Here is a 14,549-nt window from a genome sequence, read left to right on the forward strand (position 1 = left end):
AATGAAGACGAAAGACAATTATGATCATTAATCCTTTTATTGTTATCATCCGTTTGATTTTCTTAAAATTCACAGATTTATTTTTTACAGTTTCTTAAATTCAACAAAAACAAATACAAAGTCCACAAACATTCTGTAACATACATTATTTTGGAAGAATGTACAACTGAAAAAGCACATAAAAACATTCTAGTCTAGTACATACTGCTTTTGTTAATCTACCAAAGAGTTGGTGCATTGCTTTCTTCATTGCAGATGTGGAGGGGGAGGATAACATGGGAACAGCATGTACATTCATGTTACACTTCCTTGTCTCATGGAGACATCTGTGATGGTATTATATACGTGACAGATGATATCTACATGCGATGTGAATGTAATGTCAAACGTTAAATTAGAAACCAAGGAGTTCGTTTTGGCAACAAATGAGGAAATGTGTATTTAAAAAAATAAGGCAACAAGTACATATTTCATTCAAAGGCTTCATATTACGTTGAGTCCGTCAGTTGACAGAAAAACTTAAAAAGTTAACTGTACAATATGACAGGCAGTGACATGGGTCTTTTTATTGTGTACTCTCCCACCCCAGAGAACCCTGATGTAGAGGGAGCATGAGACCATAGAACTAAACCCAACTTCAGAAAGACAATCGGCTGCCAATGATAAGAATAAAAGACGTATAGACTATTCAAACAGTACAATGCCATCGCGCCTGTGAAAATGTATTTGTATACTTCATTCAAAAAGACTGACATCACAATAACAGCATGGCGCAAACATTTGTGCAACTTTTGTCAAAAGTGCCACTCATTCCTAGATCAGGGTTAACTCTGGGATTAGAGTTATTGAAATGCATTCTGGGCAGAGGGTTATACACAGATTGTTGTTGACAGACAGGCATACATGATATCATTAGTAGTTTGCATGAATGAGGAAAGGAATATTATATTTAGTACCAATGAACTTCAGAACTTCAAAATACAATTGCAATTTTCAGTGCAGCCATTTGGGGGGGGGGGGGGTACTCAACTGCAGGTCAAAAATCAACATGGAGATCGGGAGCTGACTGGTTTTAAGGTCTATGGAGCCGACAAACAAGATGGAATGTTTAGAATGACAGAACATTAGAAATCAAGGGGGGACAGTGAATCATCAAACTGAATGTGATTTCTATAAGACTCATTTGATATGATGCACTCACGCATGCAGCAGTCCATTGATTAGGACTGCAGAGCATGTACGTATCTCCTAATGCCATTTAAATCCAATCAGTCACATTGTCTGTTTAATTGGCCCTCCCCAAAAATAGGCCATGCCAGACAAAACAGAAGAGAACACAGTTAAGTTGGTCTAGTCTCAGCTCTCTTTAAAACATACAAACTATTTAGCCCCTCCGGCTAACCAAACAGGTGCCCAGTTACAGGTGCTCTGATGTATGTAAGCACCAATCAGATGAGACATCTGCTGATAAAGGTTCTCTCAGAGATGTACAAATTACTGCCTCGACTTCAAATGATGTCAATATCTCAGTGTACCTCTTATGCAAAACAGTGACTCAGTATAGGGCCTGGAGGATATGACTGCTTTAAAAAAACTAAAAACAGAAATGACACGTTATGTAGATTGAAGGGGGGGGAAAAAGTGACTGTCGGACTGAGTGAATTTTAAAGTGTTCGTTTTAGTGTTTGCATTATGGTGGTGAACGGCTAATTTCTGTAAATATCTTCGATACAAACAGTTCTCGCTCCAAAAACTGCGGGCTTGTTTTGTCTTTTCTCTTAAACCTGTGCATATACATACAGTACATATATAATATAGATCTCTCGTTTGGATGCATCAGTAGGTCTACTGCTCTGTGGCCTTGCCACCGGCACCTTTAAACTTGACCACCATGACAGTTATGTTGTCTGGGCACCCGCGGTAGAAAGACTGCAGGACGATGCTCTTGGCGCCAAAGTGGGGTTCGTCGAGACGCTCTTTGATGAAGCGAATGGCCTCCTCGTTGCTGAACGCATCCCACAGCCCGTCTGATGCTAGGATCATAAACTCTGGCTGCAGCTTATCTAGGTCAAAGGTCATGATGTCAGGGTCAGGGATGACCACATTCAGGTTCTTCAGAGGGTAGTCGCCCAGCGAGCGAGACATGGCCAGGATGCCCTGAACACGCCACGAACCGTTGAAACTGATGAAGCCACCTGGAGGGGGGAGGATGGGGAGAGAGAGGACAAGAGAGGAGAAACCGATGGCTTTTAGTAACAGCAGATGGGATGAAGAGATAAAATGCATTGTGTTCCTAAGCTCATGAGCAGATCCATGAATCTTTATCAACAACAGTATCAAGCCTTTGAGGGTGATTTTTTTAAATCTATGGATCAGCGCACCAAACGTTTCTTTGGTTTAACATCTTTTCACTGACAGAATGGTTTCTATTGGACAGTTCACATACTGAAGTAAAGCAGAACAATAAACAGTACACACAGAGGTCTGCGCAACCCTGCCTGCGTGTTTCTGTATGTTTGTATTCTCTCCCACTGCCAGAGCATCAGATAATTACCCATGAAGAGGAATCAGAGTAACACACTGGATAAAAGGCTTTACTTGGAAGCCATACTCAACGGGAGGGAAACGGGGTTACCCTGAACTTGAACCCTGCATCATAATGGCTATATAAATAGCCCTGTCATAATAATGACAGAACAGATGTAGACAGTCATGGCAGCTGGTGTGAACATATGACCACTGACACAGTTATTTAAGTCAGTTATTGGAAACCGCTAGCCAACTAGCTTACCCAGTTTGTGTGTAATTTGCTGTCATTACTTATTTGGAGCTCCACTACCCACAGCAACCTGTAGATGGTGAGCTATGGACAGCCATCAATAAGAGTAGTGTCCTACTTGACTTGTTACTCATCTGACTGAAGGCTAAATTTAATCAAAATCACATTCACATAAAGGAGAATATGAAACAGTTTAAAAATGATAATTACATCACAGGCTAATGGGCTCTGTAGACATTTTGGGGGCTTTCATGGAGTGCATTCCATTCCTCACTCACTGGCTCCCCTGATCTCATATACAGTGGGTCAAAAAAGTATTTAGTCAGCCACCAATTGTGCAAGTTCTCCCACTTAAAAAGATGAGAGAGGCCTGTAATTGTCATCATGGGTACAAATCAACTATGACAGACAAAATGAGGGAAAAAAATCCAGAAAATCACATTGTAGGATTTTTAATGAATTTATTTGCAAATTATGATGGAAAATAAGTATTTGGTCAATACCCTTTGTTGGCAATGACAGAGGTCAAACGTTTTCTGTAAGTCTTCACAAGGTTTTCACACACTGTTGCTGGTATTTTGGCCCATTCCTCCATGCAGATATCCTCTAGAGCAGTGATGTTTTGGGGCTGTTGCTGGGCAACACAGACTTTCAACTCCCTCCAAAGATTTTCTATGGGGTTGAGATCTGGAGACTGGCTAGGCCACTCCGGGACCTTGAAATGCTTCTTACGAAGCCACTCCTTCGTTGCCCGGGCGGTGTGTTTGGGATCATTGTCATGCTGAAAGACCCAGCCACGTTTCATCTCCAATGCCCTTGCTGATGGAAGGAGGTTTTCACTCAAAATCTCACGATACATGGCCCCATTCATTCTTTCCTTTACACGGATCAGTCGTCCTGGTCCCTTTGCAGAAAAACAGCCCCAAAGCATGATGTTTCCACCCCCATGCTTCACAGTAGGTATGGTGTTCTTTGGATGCAACTCAGCATTCTTTGTCCTCCAAATATGACGAGTTGAGTTTTTACCAAAAAGTTGTATTTTGGTTTCATCTGACCATATGACATTCTCCCAATCTTCTTCTGGATCATCCAAATGCTCTCTAGCAAACTTCAGACGGGCCTGGACATGTACTGGCTTAAGCAGGGGGACACGTCTGGCACTGCAGGATTTGAGTCCCTGGCGGCGTAGTGTGTTACTTATGGTAGGCTTTGTTACTTTGGTCCCAGCTCTCTGCAGGTCATTCACTAGGTCCCCTCGTGTGGTTCTGGGATTTTTGCTCACCGTTCTTGTGATCATTTTGACCCCACGGGGTGAGATCTTGCGTGGAGCCCCAGTTCGAGGGAGATTATCAGTGGTCTTGTATGTCTTCCATTTCCTAATAATTGCTCCCACAGTTGATTTCTTCAAACCAAGCTGCTTACCTATTACAGATTCAGTCTTCCCAGCCTGGTGCAGGTCTACAATTTTGTTTCTGGTGTCCTTTGACAGCTCTTTGGTCTTGGCCATAGTGGAGTTTGGAGTGTGACTGTTTGAGGTTGTGGACAGGTGTCTTTTATACTGATAACAACTTCAAACAGGTGCCATTAATACAGGTAACGAGTGGAGGACAGAGGAGCCTCTTAAAGAAGAAGTTACAGGTCTGTGAGAGCCAGAAATCTTGCTTGTTTGTAGGTGACCAAATACTTATTTTCCACCATAATTTGCAAATAAATTCATTAAAAATCCTACAATGTGATTTTCTGTTTTTTTCCCTCATTTTGTCTGTCATAGTTGAAGTGTACCTATGATGAAAATTACAGGCCTCTCATCTTTTTAAGTGGGAGAACTTGCACAATTGGTGGCTGACTAAATACTTTTTTTGCCCCACTGTATATATAAAAAAAAATGTAACCTTTATTTAACTAGGCAAGTCAGTTTTGAACAAATTCTTATTTACAATGACGGCCTGGAAACAGTGGGTTAACTGCCTTGTTCAGGGGCAGAATGACAGAGTTTTTACCTTGTCAGCTCGGGGATTCGTTCCACCAACCTTTCGATTACTGGCCCATCGCTCTAACCACTAGGCTACCTGTGGTTAGAGCTATAATGAAATCAAGGAAACATTAAGATAATAATCTGAGATCAAGGTCGTGCGAATAGTCATGATACTGTTCCTGATTATAATTTTTAAAAATCTTAATTTGGCAGAGGCTTGGTGTTTACACCTCAGTATAGCTACAATATAACAGCTGAACCAGGGATAGTTGTGTCGTTTCATCTATAATGTTTAAGATCAGGGCTAGTGTTGGAGAGAACTGATCCTAAACCAGTTATTAAGGCATGTTCTTTTGCTTACCAGCTTTCTTGATCCTCTTGCGTTCTTTGAGCTGGTAGGGCTTGTGATCATGTGACAGGGCGATGGCGTTGCCGTCTTTGTCACAGAGGACTCCGCGCGAGTCGCCAACGTTCGCCACCGTCAACTCTTTATCAGACAGCAGAGCCACCAGACATGTGGTACCTGAGAGAGGCAGGATAGAAGAGGAGGAGAAAAATAATACTTCCATGTTGGTCTAGAATAGAACTTCAACATCCTATTGTCAAAGACTGCCAAAGACACACTATAGCAGGGGCGTCAACCTCATTCCAACCAGGTGAGGGAAGTTCCTCTAATCAGTGACCTTAGTTCAACAAACAAAGTAAAAGGGAGGAGCGAAAACCCACAGACACTCGGCCCTCCGTGGAACGAGTTTGACACGTGATCTATATAGGTTCTGCTTGTCCTCTTCTACTTGTCTTCTCCCTTTCCCTTCTTTGTTTGGTTTCCCAGTCTCTGGGCTGAGACTGAATCCCATTGTCTGAGATCCAAGGCCCTGCAGTGGGAACAGAACAGTCTGTTTGACCATCTGTCTGTTTGCACACCACACAACTCAGAACATTGGGGGGGATGGGGACGTCTGACTCGACCACCCCAAGGAGGAGAGAGGCTTTGGGAATGGCAGAGAGAGTGAATGAGGGGAGGTCCATTTCATCGAATGAACTGAACCTGCCTTTAGTTTCCACCTCGCATGTCCATACTTATGATTGTGATATACTCTGCAGTTTGAGGGCTTAGTGAGGAAATTAAACAGGTCCAGCTCCCTGGTGATGTGTTTTTTCATTCACTTCAATCATTTAGCAGCAAAGATGCACAGATCCGCCTGAAGCTGACCAAGAAATAAAGTGGGAAGAGAGAAAAATGGGGTGAGATGCAGAGAGAGAGATGGTGAATAAAAGGGGAAGGAGAGAAAGAGTGAGGGGAAAGTTAGATTACTTCTCAGCAGGACAGTGATTTTATTATTCCCATGTATAGCTTTGAGTGAGGGGAAAATGACAAAACAAACTGAGAAAACCGACACACACACACACACACACACAAGAGTGACAGAAGAAACAAGGGAAGGTGGGAGACAAAAAGTTAGCTATTCTATCTTTTCATCTCTGTGTGTGCCTAATCCTCTCCTGCTCCGGTGTTCAGCTGGCACCTCTGTCCCATGCCGTCCAGCTAATTATTTTTATCAGGTTCCCGTGGTGATGGAGAAAATGGGCTGCACTGCCCTGCAAGCGCACCCTTCCCCAATTAGCTTCACGAGCCGCACAGACACACACCTACCCTTCTCCATTGAAACTATCATCCTAGCACAGACATAGCACTCTCTGATTAGCTAAACTTTACCCTGTGCACATCCACAACTCCAATTAAACCTAGCATATCTACACAGACTGACTTCTCCAAATTAGCCTAGCATACCTTCGCTAGTTCACTTCTTCAATTTGCCAAGGATACCTACACAGGCTGACTTCTCCAATTAGCCTAGCATATCTGCGCTAGTTCACGTCTTCAATTGACCTAACAAACCTAGGCTAGCTCGCTTCTTCAATTAGCTAGGCTCTACCATGTTCCGATCTCTTTTTGCTGAGCATTAGTTATGGCCTGGGCACGTCAACTTCTCCAAATAGTCTACTTTAGTGTGTGCGCATGACATTGTCTACCCACTTAAAAAAATTAAAAATAATATGGCTTCCCCATACATCCTCTGAGGCTGCATTTATTGTAGCTGGGGATTTTAACAAGGCTAATCTGAAAACAAGGCTCCCTAAATTTTATCAGCATATCGAATGCGCGACCGGTCCTGGGAAAATTCTTGATCATTGTTACTCTAACTTCCGCGACGCATACAAAGCCATCCCTCACCCTCCTTTCGGAAAATCTGACCACGACTCCATGTTGTTGCTTCCAGCCTATAGACAGAAACTAAAAACAGGAAACCGTGATCAGGTCTGTTCAACGCTGGTCCGACCAATCTGATTCCATGCTTCAAGATTGCTTCAATCACGTGGACTGGGATATGTTCCAGATTGCGTCGAACAACAACATTGAGGTACACGCTGATTCAATACGAGTTTATTAGCAAGTGCATCAGTGATGTTGTACCAACAGCGACTATTAAAACCTTCCCCAACCAGAAACCGTGTATTGATGGCAGCATTCGCGCAAAACTGAAAGTGTGAACCACTGTTTTAAAATCAGGGCAAGGCAACCAGGAAACATGACCGAATATAAACAGTGTTGCTATTCCCTCCGCAAGGCAATCATTTTAGAGGCAAAGTAGAGTCGCAGTTCAACGGCTCAGACACGAGAGGAATGTGGCAGGGTCTACAGTTAAGCAAAGACAACAAAAAGAAAACCAGCCCCGTCGCGGACCCTGATGTCTTGCTCCAAGACAAACTAAACAACGTCTTCGCTCACTTTGAGGACAAAACAGTGCCAACGACACAGCCCGCTACCAAAACCTGCATACTCTCCTTCACCGCAGCCAACGTGAGTAAAACAGTTAAACGTGTTAACCCTCGCAAGGCTGCCGGCCCAGACGGCATCCCTAGCCACGTCCTCCTGAGCATGCTCAGACCAGCTGGCTGGTGTGTTTACGGACAAAATCAATCCCTATCCCAGTCTGCTGTTCCCACATGCTTCAAGAGGGCCACCATAGTTCCTGTTCCCAAGAAAGCTAAGGTAACTGAGCTAAACAACTATCGCCCGTAGAACTCACTTCCGTCATCATGAAGTGCTTTGCTCTCAAAGCACTTCATGATGACGGAAGTGAGTGCTACGGGGCGATAGTCATTTACTCAAATGTAAATTAGTTTAACAGCGTTAGTGCCTTCGCTAAGTGGGCACGTAGCAGGAGGAGTAACCTTGCCTGGAAGTACCTTTAAAAAAAGTAAACTGCCGCCCCCAGCACGTGAGTTAACTTATGGTCTCGGGTTCAACACCGGTCCATTCTACTTTTCCAATCAGGGTGTCACATGACCTCCGGTAGAATGTGACTGACAGCTTGAATGGCCCTTTTATACCAGCCACTCATTCAATTACACACTCATCTGAGTCATGTGAGGTTCTGTGCTGTGAATAAACTACTATAGTGTTCTGTACACTCTACAAGGAACACTCCATCGCTCTCTCCCACCCGCACTCTCCACCTCATAATAAAACATGCAAAGAATAACACTGAACAAAAATATAAACGCAACATGTAAAGTGTTCTTCCCATGTTTCATGAGCTGAAATAAAATATTACAGAAATGTTCCATACACACAAAAAGCTTTTCTCAAATGTTTTTTTCTCAAATAAATTAGTTTACATCCCTGTTAGTGAGCATTTCTCCTTTGCCAAGATAATCCATCCACCTGACAGGTGTGGCATATCAAGAAGCTAATTAAACAGCATGATCTCTTGCCAGAGAATTTAATGTTAATTTCTCTACCATAAGCTGCCTCCGACGTCGTTTTAGAGAATATGGCAGTACGTCCAACCTGCCTCACAACCGAGGACCATGTGTATGTCGGCGAGTGGTTTGTCAACATTGTGACAAACCCATGGTGGCGGTGGGGTTATGGTATGGGCAGACATTAGCTACGGACAATGAACACAATCGCATTTTAGCAAATGTCAATTTGAATGCATAGAAATACTGGGATGATATCCTGAGGCCCAATGTGTGGCCCATTTGTTTTAAGGTATCTGTGACCAACAAATGCATATCTGCATTCCAAGTCATGTAAAAATCTTTGAAACGGTTGCATGTTGCGTTTATATTTTTGTATATTTGTGTTTATATTTTTGTTATGTAAATATTCCATAGACACCCTCCCTCTCAATCTCTTACTAGTTTGTTCTCTTCCTCTCTCTCGGACTCTCCCTCTTTCTCCACCTCCCACTCTGAACATTAAGGTAGAATGTCAGGATCAGGAATGCGTGGAGAGGCAGAGACATTCCGTGTGCTGCATTCCTGAAATCGCAGTGTGTGAAGGGAGTCTTTACCGCCAGCTTATCATGAATATTTTAGCTCTCTTTTCTCTTCCCTACATTCTGAATAAACCATCAGTGCATCTGTGGTGACAACTTCTCTCCCCACGCTCTCTCCCTCAAGGCTTTCCCTCCCACTGCTCTTTGGTCCTGTAGGTGCTAGATGAGTGTGGGTGGAGGTGAAGACGGATGGAGCTCAATCTCTCGCTCCTTCCCTCTCTAGGAGTTCAGGACTACACCCTTCCCCTTTCAGTATCACCTTCTGTCATCTCTTCATCATATCACTGTCTCATCCCTATTTTTGTCCCTTGGCTAACACCCTCTTCTCTCGCTTTCTCCCCCAACCTCACATCTTTTTCTCGCCTTTCCATACACTGGCCCTTTGTCGCTCTGTCCAGCCTTTTGTTCTCTTTTTGTCCTCTTTCCCTTTTATGTAACTCTATACCCTCTCACCCTATGTACAAGGCTTTCAGAGATATTCACACCCCTTGACTTTTACACATTTTGTTGTGTTTCAGCCTGAATTTAAATTGATACATTTGCGATTTCTTTTGTCCCCCCCCCCACACACACACACAGTGAAATTATGTTTTTAGACATTTTTACAAATTATTATTTTATTTTAAAGGAAAAGCTGAAATGTCTCAAATCAATAAGTATTCGACCCCTTTATGGTAAGTATGAATAAGTTCAAGAATACAAATTTGTTTAATAAGTTGCATGGACTTTTTGAATGACTACTTCATCGCTGTACCCCACACATACAGATAATTGTAAGGTCCCTCAGTCAAGCAGTGAATTTTAAACAGATTCAACCAAAGACCAGGGAGGCTTTCCAATTCTTAGCAAAGAAGGGCACATATTGGTAGATGGTGGTGTTTTGGGCAAATCCAATACAACACATTCCTGGGTACCACTCTCCATATTTTCAAGCATAGTGGTGGCTGCATCATGTTATGGGTATGCTTGTAATCGTTAAGAACTGGAGAGTTTTTCAGGACATAAAATAAACATGTTGCTATGTACAAAGCATTTGGAGGGTGTTCAGACCCCTTCACTTTTTCAACATTTTGTTGCATTACAGCCTTATTCTAAAATGGATTAAATTACATTGTTTTCCTCATCAATCTACACAATACCCCATAATGACAAAGCAAAAACAGGTTTTTAGAAATGTTTGCTAATTTATGAAAATAAAAAAACAGAAATACCTTATTTACATAAGTATTCAGACCCTTTTGCTATGAGACTCGAAATTGAGCTCAGGTGCGTCCTGTTTCCATTGATCATCCTTGAGACGTTTCTACAACTTGATTGGAGTCCACTTGTGTTAAATTCAATTGATTGAACATTATTTGGAAAAGTACACACTTGTCTATATAAGGTCCCACTGCATGTCAGAACTGAAACCAAGCCATTCGGTTGAAGGAATTGTCTGTTGAGCTCAGAGACAGGATTGTGTCGAGGCACCAATCTGGGATAGTGTACCAAAAAATGTCAGGAGCATTGGAAAGTCCCCAAGAACACAGTGGTCTCCATCATTCTGCAGCATTGAAGGGTCCCCAAGAACACAGTGGCCTCCATCATTCTGCAGCATTGAAGGGTCCCCAAGAACACAGTGGTCTCCATCATTCTGCAGCATTGAAGGTCCCCAAGAACACAGTGGTCTCCATCATTCTTAAATGGAACACGTTTGGAACCACCAAGACTCTTCCTAGAGCTGGCCGCCTGGCCAAACTGAGCAACCGGGGTAAAAGGGCCTTGGTCAGGGAGGAGACCAAGAACCCAAGGGTCACTCTGACAGGGCCCCAGAGTTCCTCTGTGGAGATGGGAGAGCCTTCCAGAAGGGCCAGGTCAGGGAGGAGAACAAGAACCCAAGGGTCACTCTGACAGGGCCCCAGAGTTCCTCTGTGGAGATGGGAGAGCCTTATCAGAAGGGCCAGGTCAGGGAGGAGACCAAGAACCCAAGGGTCACTCTGACAGGGCCCCAGAGTTCCTCTGTGGAGATGGGAGAGCCTTCCAGAAGGACAATCATCTCTGCAGCACTCCACCAATCAGGCCTTTCTGGTGGAGTGGCCAGATGGAAGCCACTCTTCAGTAAAAGGCACAGCCTGCTTGGAGTTTTCCAAAAGGCACCTAAAGGACCCTCAGACCATGAGATACAAGATTCTCTGATCTGATGAAACCAAGATTGAACTCTGTGGCCTGAATGCAGTGTGTCACGTCTAGAGGAAACCTCGCACCATCCCTACGGTGAAGCATGGTGGTGGCAGCATCATGTCTAGAGGAAACCTGGCACCATCCCTACGGTGAAGCATGGTGGTGGCAGCATCATGCTGTGGGGATGTTTGTCAGCGGCAGAGACTGGGAGACTAGTCAGGATCGAGAGAAAGATTAATGGAGCAAAGTACAGAAAGATCCTTGATGAAAACCTGCTCCAGAGCGCTCAGGACCACCGCCTGGGGGGGAAGGACAACTACGCTAAGCACACAGCCAAGACAATGCAAGAGTGGCTTTGGGACAAGTCTCCGAATGTCCTTGAGTGGCCCAGCCAGAGCCCGGACTTGAACCCGATCGAACATCTCTGAAAATAGCTGTGCAGCGACGCTCCCCATCCAACCTGACAGAGCTTGAGAGGATCTGCAGAGAGGAATGGGGTATTGTGATGTCATTATGGGGTATTGTGATGTCATTATGGGGTATTGAGATGTCATTATGGGGTATTGAGATGTCATTATGGGGTATTGAGATGTCATTATGGGGTATTGGGATGTCATTATGTAGGTTCCTGTAGGTTCATGCTCTACAACATCCGCAGAGTACGACCCTGCCTCACACAGGAAGCAGCGCAGGTCCTAATCCAGGCACTTGTCATCTCCCGTCTGGATTACTGCAACTCGCTGTTGGCTGGGCTCCCTGCCTGTGCCATTAAACCCCTACAACTCATCCAGAACGCCGCAGCCCGTCTGGTGTTCAACCTTCCCAAGTTCTCTCACGTCACCCCGCTCCTCCGCTCTCTCCACTGGCTTCCAGTTGAAGCTCGCATCCGCTACAAGACCATGGTGCTTGCCTACGGAGCTGTGAGGGGAACGGCACCTCAGTACCTCCAGGCTCTGATCAGGCCCTACACCCAAACAAGGGCACTGCGTTCATCCACCTCTGGCCTGCTCGCCTCCCTACCACTGAGGAAGTACAGTTCCCGCTCAGCCCAGTCAAAACTGTTCGCTGCTCTGGCCCCCCAATGGTGGAACAAACTCCCTCACGACGCCAGGACAGCGGAGTCAATCACCACCTTCCGGAGACACCTGAAACCCCACCTCTTTAAGGAATACCTAGGATAGGATAAAGTAATCCTTCTCACCCCCTTAAAAGATTTAGATGCACTATTGTAAAGTGGCTGTTCCACTGGATGTCTTAAGGTGAAAGCACCAATTTGTAAGTCGCTCTGGATAAGAGCGTCTGCTAAATGACTTAAATGTAAATGTAAACAGAATAGAGCTTAGCACAAGCAAAATCTTAGAGGAAAACCTGGTTGTCTGCTTTCCACCAGACACTGGGAGATGAATTCACCTTTCAGCTGCACAATAACCTAAAACACAAGGCCATATCTACACTGGAGTTTCTTACCAAGAAGACAGGGAATGTTCCTGAGTGGCCGAGTTACAGTTGACTTAAATCTGCTCAAAAATCTAGGGCAAAACCTGAAAATAGTTGTCTAGCAATGATCAACAACCAATGACACAGCTTGAAGGATTTTTAAAGAATAAATGGGCAAATATTGCACAATCCAGGTGTAGAAAGCTCTTAGAGACTTACCTGGAAAGACTCTCAATGCGCTTCTACAATGTATTTAGTCGGGGTTGTGAATACTTACGTAAATGAGATATTTTCCCATTTCATTTCTAATAAATTTGCAATAAAAGAAAAAACAACATGTTTTCACTTTGTCATTATGGGGTAAAAACATCCATTTTGAATTCAGGCTTTAACAAAAATGTAGAATAAGTCAAGGGTATATGAATACTTTCTGAAGGCCCTGTATCTGCCAAGCCCCCCTGAGGAGAGGCAGCGTGGGCACCATCTCGATCCCTCTTTTCTCTTTGGAATCAGAAGAGATAATTGCTACATGTCTGATGAAGATAAAGCTGTATTTTAATAGCTGAATAAGCAGCACGGCCAGGGCCTGAGCCCACTGTAAACGACCGTGAACAACTCAGGAACTCTATGCAAGACGAAATTTAGGGCTCCTACAACAACAACAAGAGTAGGAATGGGCAACCCCATGTGAGCAAACATTGCACGAGTAATGGGATCCTTCCTTAGAAGAGTCCAAGAGACACCCATGTCTGCACCTAGCCTACCCCACCCATGTACACAAAAACTAATGCATACACTTACGTGCACGCACGCACACACACACACACACACAAACACGCACAAATGCACGCACAAACACACACCCTTGAACCACAGCTATTTATACAGACTTCATTTCCACTAGCTCTAACTGTCACAAACACCACAGCTCTTTCAACAAACTCTCTGCCCTGTCCCCAAACATACCAGAGCCATCATTTGTGCATTTTTCACAGCCTACGTGTTAGACAACACTATTTAAGCATGCAGAAATGAGTGCAATCAATCCAAAACAAAGAATTGCGGTCACTGTAGAACACGGATCTCAAGACTGACGCATCCAACTAAAAGCTAAGTCAACTCTACATATTCTAGCCTAGTCATTCTATTTCTGTGTGAAGTTTGTGTGAAATAATTAAAATAATTCCCTTGAATGGTTAAATTCAGGATTAAGGTATAAACATTTGCTAGATTAGTGGCTAGGGGCAGCTGTCTGCCCACAGAGGTGTGGCTGTGACCTTTAACCCCTGGCTGCCCTGCCCTCTGACCTGCTTCGTTGTAGACGGCTGACAGCTTGTCCAACATGTCCCTGTCCAGAGCCAGGATCTGCTGCTCCAGAATGGAGGGATAGGACAGACCATCGCTGCGCTCCTTCTCATCCTTCTCTTTCTCCTTCTCTCGGTCGTAGCTCAGGAGCTGCTGACGCAACGCCTCAGACAGATGGGCCTTGGCGAAGTCAGCCGCCGCCTGGGAGGAAGAGGGAGGGGAGAGAGGGCTACAGTGAGCTGGCTAAACTGAAGTCAGAGTTAAGTATGGTGTAAACTGTAAGCCAAGTGATGTTCAACAGCTCTGCCTTGCAGCATCAAACTTTTTGTGTGACTACAGTGCATGCGAGCACACACACACACACACTTGGGGGAGAAGACAGAGGCTACAGTAGCGGTGACCTGGCTGTCCTTCGTTCCTTGCTGAAACCCAGATAAAGCAGGAGATAAAAAGCCAGAGATGAGGGGGAGAAACTACACCACTAGCCAAACACGCTTCCCCTCCCTCCGCTGTGGAATACAGCTGAGCAAGAGAAACTCAACCC

At 44.4% G+C, this 14,549-nt stretch overlaps 1 protein-coding gene across 1 annotated transcript in view; it reads right to left on the reverse strand.

The window, feature by feature from the left end:
* Positions 1–18: 18 nt before the first annotated feature.
* The window catches only part of LOC115141730 (protein phosphatase 1L-like), a 59,866-nt gene continuing 45,335 nt past the window's right edge, over positions 19–14,549 (reverse strand). The window contains exons 2-4 of the mRNA XM_029680885.2: positions 14,008–14,206; positions 5,116–5,277; positions 19–2,195 (exon numbers count right to left, since the gene is read on the reverse strand). Of these exons, the coding sequence (XP_029536745.1) occupies positions 1,846–2,195; positions 5,116–5,277; positions 14,008–14,206 (711 nt within the window). The 3' untranslated portion in view covers positions 19–1,845. The remainder of the gene's footprint in view (positions 2,196–5,115; positions 5,278–14,007; positions 14,207–14,549) is intronic.

Source organism: Oncorhynchus nerka, linkage group LG14 (assembly GCF_034236695.1).
Source record: "Oncorhynchus nerka isolate Pitt River linkage group LG14, Oner_Uvic_2.0, whole genome shotgun sequence".
NCBI classification, from domain to species: domain Eukaryota; kingdom Metazoa; phylum Chordata; class Actinopteri; order Salmoniformes; family Salmonidae; genus Oncorhynchus; species Oncorhynchus nerka.